Here is an 8,453-nt window from a genome sequence, read left to right as displayed (position 1 = left end):
CTAATTGGATGTGTAATCCTACGTTAAGCTTAGGGATAAAAAATCAGTTTGACATGTGATATAGGTGAGCCACACCAAAGAAAATCTTTGGGAGAGACGTCCACCCTTGATTTTTAGAGGGCTCAGTATGATGATTATGTGATGTCACTTTTAACAATTAGACTCTACACCAAAATTTAGGCCTACATCCCAAAGGTTAAACCTACACATGATTTAAATAAGCCACACCAAGGGAATTAATTTGGAGGGTAGGCGTTGCCTTGGACATTGTTTTTAATCATGTAGTCCACCTGAATCATAGATGGGGCTGATTTTTGGGCCCTAGGTGTGGGGTGACATACCTAGTGGTGATCAGGATGGATTTCACAGACTAGCATCCAATGATAATTACTTAAATTAATTAATGGGGTAGCTCTTGGGCCAGGCTAGCCTATCAAGCCCTTGGGCTTCCTTTGGCTGGATTAGGCTGCAGTATCAGGCCCAAGGGTTGGGCTCGGGATTAAAATGCAGCCATGCCCAAATGCTGCTTGGCCTGCCTATAACTATTGGAAGGGTACTCTTGTAATAAAAAAGAAAAAAGAAAAAAGAAACTTAGGGTATGTTTATAAATTGGCAGTGTTGGAAAAGGTGTTGTGTTGGGTGGGGCCTACTAGATGTGTCATCCTATTTTAGATCCAAGAACCAAAAGTCTTCTCTATGCTTAATGTGGTCTACTTGAATCACAGATAGGGCCGACTTTTTAGGCTACTGGCTTAAGTGGGTTTTTTTTTTTTTTTTTTTTTTTTTTTTTTTTTTTTGTAAAATTTAAAATTTTAGATCTAATACTACTTGCTCGAAGATAAATTTAAGGAAATATGCAAGCTGCAAACACATGGAAGATATGGGCCACTCATCCATGTCTCTATCATGATCATTCCCCCTCTAAAATCAGTGAGCTGCACAAGTAGATAGAAATATAAACCGTGTAACCCATCTTATTTTTTTCTGCTTTATTAGTTCATATCATACGCATGGTCCACCAGATAGTGTGGACCAGTTCGATTTTTGGTCCAGGGTCCCAAGGGGGGAAATCATCGTAATTATGTTTTTTCTATGTGGAGACTATAGTACGTGTAATTTTAAACTGTGCATCCGGGCCTCATCGCGTTAACCATACATCCCAAGAATCATTTTATCCCAAAACTCAGGTGGGGCATAGCAAAGGGAGAAAGTCAAGCCTACAATATATCTGTGTGGTTGGTACCCATTGTCTTAGTAGGGTGCATCTGATGAGTGGCATTCCATCTGGAAGTTTCCATGGTGGATCCCCTACCAATATTCCATTCAATTTACAGATTAGCCTAAAATTTTGGATATTTTACTATGAGGTGGACCTTATGCGAGCTTTCCACGAGGTCGACCTATGTGGGCTCCACGATAGTGCCTATTTTGAAATATTGAAAGGAACTTATTTAGAAATAAATCAAAAGGCGGAGCATTAGTTAGAAATATTCAAAAGATAGGGCGTTATTTGGAAATAATCAAAAGACAGGATTTATTTGAAAATATTCAAAAAATAAGGCTTATTTGGAAATAATCAAAAGATAGGTGTTATTTGGAAATAATCAAAAGACAGGATGTCGACCACACCACAAGAAAACAATGTCAATTGAATGCCCACCATTAGAAACTTCGTAGGGCTCATTGTAATGTTTATTTGTCATCTAATCTGTTGATTTGGTCACGCACACCTGGATAAATATAAAACAAAAATATCAGAATAATCCAAAACTTTTATGGCCATTAAGAATTTTTTAATGGTGAGTGTTCAATCACCACTCTTTTCTATGGTGTGGTTCATATGAGATTTTTATATCCTCATTTTTTGCTCCATACGATAATATAATCCGGAAAAAAAATGGATGAAAGGCGTAGATAACATACATACATCGTGAAGCGGGAGTACACAATCCGTATCCGGGAAGCGGATTGGCTGGTGTACCGCACACCAATATGTCATGTATTGACGTCACCAAATTCTGTGGGTCCCATCACGATGTATGTGTAATATCCCAACCATCCTTTCATTTGGCGATCTCCTTCTATGGCTTATCCAAAAAATAAGACAGTTCCAAAGATCAAACGGACCACACTGCAAAAAGCTATGGGGATTGAACGCTTACCGTTGAAACCCTTTTGGGCGTCATAGAAGTTTTAGATCGATATGATATTTGTTTTTCCTCATCATCGAGGTCTGTGTGACCTCATGAACAGATTGGATGGAAAATAAACATATGGTGGGCCAACGAATATTTTAATGGTGAGAATCATTGTCCCACTTAAGGTTTGGATATGAATAATTTTTGGTATCACGCTCTAAAATGATCTCACAAAATGGATGAACGGTGTAGATATAATAAATACATCATTTTCGAGCCATGTAACTTTGATCTCCTTTGAACCATCCTGACAACTCAGAGCTCGCGGAGCAGCAACGGCCGTCTTTGCACGACACTTACCCACAAAGCCATATCGCTGTGTGCGGTAGACAAGCAAATACGCTTCCTTGAAAAAGGGATGGATGGGGAGGATTTCTCACAAAAATCATAGTGGCCCTCCTACTCTTGCTTAATGAGGCCCTCCTACTCTTGCTTAATGAGCAAGAAAGAATCTTAAAATCCATTTCCAACGGTTCTCTATTCGAAAACTTAATACCTAAGAAAAAAAAAAATCTCTCTCTCTCTCTCTTCTCTCTCTCTCTCTCTCTCTCTCTCTCGTTCAACGTCTCGCCCAACGTTTGTCTCCTCTCTCTCTCAAGCCCGCGACTTCTCTCTCTCTCTCAGTCCGTTCCCACCATTCAAATTTATCTTTTACTTCCCATCAATGGCATTCTCTCGCCTTTGCCTCGCCTTCTCTTCCCCAAGAAAAACCTTACCTCCCTCCTCCCTTCCTCTCTCACCGGTCTCCTCTTGCCCCTTGAAACCCTCGATCTCTCTCCTATCTATAATGGCGATGATGGTGAGAAGATGATGATGTGATCTGGTCCATTAGTAGTCTACATTTTCATGAAATCCAAACCCCGACAACAACCACCAGGTCATCTCTCTCTCTCTCTCTCTAGTCGAATGTCCTTTAATCTCCTATTCTTTGATGTGTGATTCAGGGATTTCTAGGGCAGATAGATGTATTTTGTCTCTATTCTTTTGATTTGATTTATTGATTAGCCTCTGGGAACTCGATTCTCCATCTGTATTCTCCACCCTGTCATCTCTCTATCTGTATTCTCCTTCTATTCTTGGGGTTTTGGGGAAGTTGGTTTCAAAGGCATTTAAGGATGTAGATGGTGATTGGAGTGCCAAGTCCATTCGATTGCATAGCAAGCAAGCTATGCTGGACATCTTGCTTGAGCAGTGTTGGGATGTTTCAGCCTATTCGACGAGTAAGGTTCTTCAAGTGTGGGCAGAACTATGCGAATAACATGCTGTTTCAATTGGTCTGTGGAATGAGGTTGCTTCTGTTGCTTCTGGGAGATTGGAGGATAAGAGCGCTTTCGTGAGGAAAACGGCATTGAATCTACTCATCACGATGTTGCAGCATAACCCGTTTGGTCCACAACTTCGCATTGCATCATTTGAAGCACCCTTGGAGAAATACAAGGAGAAACTGAAAGAGATGGAACCCAATACACCTTCTGAGAGCGTTTTGGATGGGATACCTTCAGACAATGAGATGTGTGAAGCAGATGGGAAGGTTTATTAGGCTGAAGTCAAGTCAGAGCAGCAAGACAGTGTTACTGATAGTTGTTTGCCTAGTGTGGAAGATGGGGTCAACAAGGGTTCTTCCATGCTGGATTTTGGGAACCTGGAGCAGACCAGGGCCTTGGTTGCATCACTTGAGACAGGTTTGAGGTTTTCAAAGTGCATATCCTCCACAATGCCGATTCTGGTCCAACTGCTGGCTTCATCTTCTGCCACTGATGTTGAGAACACGATTCTTTTGCTGATGAGGTGCAGACAGTTCCAAATTGATGGCTCTGAGGCCTGTCTCCAAATGTTGCCACTTGTAAGCATCCTCTTTGATTTCTGTTACAACTCTTCTAGTCTTCCAAAGGAATCTTGGCAAGCATTTAAGGGGTGTGTTTGCATTGGATTTCTATAGGTATTTTCCCAGGACAAATCTATCTATGCAGTTGTTGAGGATGCATTCATCAGAATTTATTTGAGGAGAAACCCTATAGAAACTGCTGCAAATATATTGAACCTTGCTATAGAATCTAGTATCGGTGATCTAGCAGCTCTAGAATTTATAGTTGGTTCCTTGGTATCTAAGGGGGATATTTCTACAAGCATGGTATGTTTATTCGATTGTCATGATTTTAGGTGCTGCTTCTGTCAATATGATTCACTCACTTTGCCATAGAAGTTATGCATTGGTGTTCTTTTGGCATTCTTTGACATGCATAGTTAGACACTTAGACTAAGAACTAAGAATGCTGATTTCTGCACACTTAAGGGCCTATTTTTTTCACCAATTACCATGGTAATGTAAAGAAAATGTGTAACAATTACAAATTACTTTACCTGCCTCCTGAAAACATCTGCATTTGATCACTGATTGCTGTGTTTGGTTTATAGGTAGTAAATTGTAATGATGGCATTTTTACATTACCTGAATGTCAAATCGTCACCAAAATACACTGTTGTTACTGTTTGGATTCGAAACTTTTACAGTAATTACATGAAAAGTGCACTGGTTACAAATTCCATTCCTTGTCTCCTAAATACATTTGTGTTTGGCTGATGATTCCCGTGCGGTTTGGTAGTGGTAAAATCGTAATGATGCTAATTTTGATTTTCCTTTGCATTATCGGGGAAGTTGGCAAAACAAACAGGTCCTAAGAATTATATTTATGCTTGTGACAAATTTGAAAGTTTTTGAATATCTTATATTATTTCATCTGACAAAAGTACGCCTATATTGCATTGAGAAGTGTAATAATTATTTGATTCCATTTGGAAATTTATGCAATAGTCACCATGGAACTCCTTTTGGATCTCTAAACCCACTATCTCAAAATATATACCAATCCCCAATTCCTATAGGGTTGCAGGTAACCTTTTTGAACTAAAGAACTTGTCTTATAACTTCTGCCGCCTACTATAGATTAACTTAAAACTTTGTTCTTGTAGCTTATAAAGCTTGTAAAGTTATATTATTAGGTACAAACATGAGCATATAGGCATTCTAGCTTTTAAAAAACAATTGCAAACTTTGTTTTTTTTTAAGAATTTACCTTGTATTTAACAACCCTATTTGTATTTATACAAATTGTGCCAGCAGAAATTGCTAAATGCGAACTAGTAAATACCTTTGATCATATTATTTGATAAATTCTAACAGGATGTAACCTTATAAATTAATGCAATGAAGTGCAACTAACATATTATCTGGTAGAGTAAGCTTATTCATGTGACTAAGAAGAAGGCATGGACTCACCCTTCGGTTGGTTAGGCCAGGTAACAAAACATTTTCCTTCTTTTTTCTGAAAAAAAATCACGATAATGATTGCTTCTCCATGGATTAGCTTCTTGTTATTTGTGATTTTTAAATGGGCATTTTTATGTGAAAGAATAGCGTGCTTGTTCTTCAACTATTGTCTATTGAATCTTCAACTAACATATTATCTGGTAGAGTAAGCTTATTCATGTGACTAAGAAGAAGGCATGGACTCACCCTTCGGTTGGTTGGACCGGGTAACAAAACATTTTCCTTCTTTTTTCTGAAAAAAATCACGATAGTGATTGCTTTTCCATGGATTAGCTTCTTGTTATTTGTAATTTTTAAATGGGCATTTTTATGTGAAAGAATAGCCTGCTCGTTCTTCAACTATTGTCTATTGAATCTTGTAAGAGCTTTTTCCAGCATTACAAATGATCCAAACTGTTCATACGATATGGCCCATTTCTAGTATCCAAACCTTTGACATGCTTGGGCCAAATGAAATTTACTCTGAATGGATCCAAATTGTTCATATGATTCGACTCATTCAGCGATCCAAACTCATCATATGATTGAAGCTGCTTTTCATGATCTATGGCAATGGATATGATAAGTTGAGCCATTCCTGAAATTTTGTAGGACCCTCTTCTGCTTTACCAATGATCCAAACTGTTCATATGATCTGGCCTAATTCTAGTGATCCAAACCTTTGACATGCTTGGGCCATTTCAATGGATCAAAACCTTTGACGTGCTTTGGCCAATTTAGCGGATTTTACTTCTTATATCATTCGGACCCTTCGATGATCCAAGTGCATGATATGATTCGTGTTGCTATTAGTGATTTAAACTCATCATATGATTCCAGACTCTTTTTATAACCCATCCCAATGAATAAGTTAAGTTGATCCATCTATTCATAATATTTGAGGTTGGTTCTCAGTGATCCACATCGTTAATTTTGTAGAACCCTCTTCAGTTCTATAAACAATTCAAATAATAAGGTTTCTTTTTACAGCGATCCAAATTCATACTGTTTGGCCCGTTTCTATTGATCCAAATCTTTGACATGGGCCATTTCGATGGATAAAGGTGATTGACATGCTTGGACCATTCAGTGGATCCAAATTGTTCATATAACTCAGCTTATTCAACAATTCTAACTCATCATACGATTGAAGCTGCTTTTCATGATCCAAACTCATCATAAGATTGAAGCTGCTTTTCATGATCCAAACTCACCATATTATTAAAGCTGCTTTTCATGATCCTTGGCAATGGATCTGCTAAGTTGATCCATGCCCTAAATTTTGTAGGTCCCTCTTCAACTTTACAAATGATTCAAACTGGTCATATGATTTGGCCCATTTCTACTGATCCTAACCTTTGAGATGCTTGGGCCATTTCAATGTATCAAAACCTTTCATGTGTTGGGCCATTTAGCGGATTTGAACTCCTTATATGATTCGGCCCATGCAGCCATCCAAATGCATCATATGATTCGTACTGTTGTTAATGATCTAAACTCGTCATATGATTGAAGCCTCTTTTCATTACCCATCCCAATGGATATGTTAAGTTGAACCATCCATACGTAATATTTGAGGTTGGTTCTCACTGATCCACTTCGTTAATTTTGTAGGATCCACTTCAGTTTTATACACAATTCAAAGAATCAAATTTCTTTTTACAACGATCCAATTCATATGATTTGGCCCATTTATAGTGATCCAAACCTTTGACATGGGCCATTTTGATGGATAAAAAACATTGACATGCTGGGTCATTCAGTGGATCCAAATTGTTCATATGATTCGGCTCATTCGGCAATCCAAACTCATTATATGATTGAAGCTGTTTTTTCATGATCCAAGGCAATGGATATGGTAAGTTGATCCATGCCCTAAATTTTGTAGGACCCTCGTTTGCTTTACTAATGATCCAAACTGTGCATATGATCTGGCCTATTTCTAGTGATCCAAACCTTTGATATGCTTTGGCCATTTCAATGGATCAATACCTTTGACGTGCTTTGGCCAATTTAGCGGATTTGACTTCTTATTTCATTCGGCCTCTTCAGCGATCCAAATGCATGATATGATTCGTGCTGTTGTTAGTGATTTAAACTCACCATATGATTGAAGAATCTTTCCATGACCCATCTCAATGGATGTGTTTCCATGACCCATCTCAATGGATGTGTTAAGTTGATTCATCTACTCATAATATTTGCAGTTGGTTCTCAGTGATCCACATCGTTAATTTTGTTGAACCCTCTTCAGTTCTATAAACAATTCAAATAATAAGGTTTCTTTTTACTGCGATCCAAATTCATATGATTTGGCCCGTTTTTATTGATCCAAACCTTTGACATGGCCATTTTGATGGATAAAAAACATTGACATGCTTGGGCCATTCAGTGGATTGAAATTGTTCATATAACTCGGCTTATTTGGCAATTCCAACTCGTCATACGATTGAAGCTGCTTTCCATGATCCAAACTCATCATAAGATTGAAGCTGCTTTTCATGATCCAAACTCATCATATCATTAAAGCTGCTTTTCATGATCATTGGCAATGGATCTGCTAAGTTGATCCATGCCCAAAATTTTGTTGGACCCTCTTCAGCTTTACAAATGTTTCAAACTGTTCATATGATTTGGCCCATCTCTACCGATCCCAACCTTTGACATGCTTGGGCCATTTCAATGGATCAAAACCTTCCATGTGTTGGGGGCGTTTAGCGGATTTGAACTTCTTATATGATTCGGCCCATTCAGCCATCCAAATGCGTCATATGATTCGTACTGCTTTTAGTGATCTAAACTTGTCATATGATTGAAGCCTCTTTCCATGACCCATCCCAATGGATATGTTAATTTGAACCATCTATTCGTAATATTTGAGGTTGGTTCTCACTGATCCCCTTCGTTAATTTTGTAGGATCCTCTTCAGTTTTATACACAATTCAAAG

The 8,453-nt window shown here is 38.3% G+C and overlaps 1 protein-coding gene across 1 annotated transcript; it reads left to right on the top strand.

Annotated features, from left to right (window-relative positions):
* The first annotated feature begins 3,287 nt into the window (after positions 1–3,287).
* LOC131231030 (condensin-1 complex subunit CAP-D2-like) lies at positions 3,288–4,853 on the top strand. The gene is made up of 2 exons (XM_058227106.1): positions 3,288–4,041; positions 4,138–4,853. The coding sequence occupies exons 1-2, from the start codon at positions 3,823–3,825 to the stop codon at positions 4,396–4,398; spliced, it is 480 nt and encodes a 159-aa protein (XP_058083089.1). The 5' UTR covers positions 3,288–3,822; the 3' UTR covers positions 4,399–4,853.
* Positions 4,854–8,453: the final 3,600 nt, after the last annotated feature.

Source organism: Magnolia sinica, chromosome 17, assembly GCF_029962835.1.
Source record: "Magnolia sinica isolate HGM2019 chromosome 17, MsV1, whole genome shotgun sequence".
In the NCBI taxonomy this organism is placed as follows: Eukaryota; Viridiplantae; Streptophyta; class Magnoliopsida; order Magnoliales; family Magnoliaceae; genus Magnolia; species Magnolia sinica.
This window is presented reverse-complemented; position numbering and strand designations above follow the sequence as displayed.

Excerpts from the sequence above, each read along its gene's own strand:
- LOC131231030 (XM_058227106.1), top strand. The coding sequence starts at position 3,823 with ATGCTGGATTTTGGGAACCTGGAGCAGACCAGGGCCTTGGTTGCATCA. Across the intron at positions 4,042-4,137 it reads GTCTCCAAATGTTGCCACTT|GTATTTTCCCAGGACAAATC; the intron begins GTAAGCATCCTC and ends GGATTTCTATAG.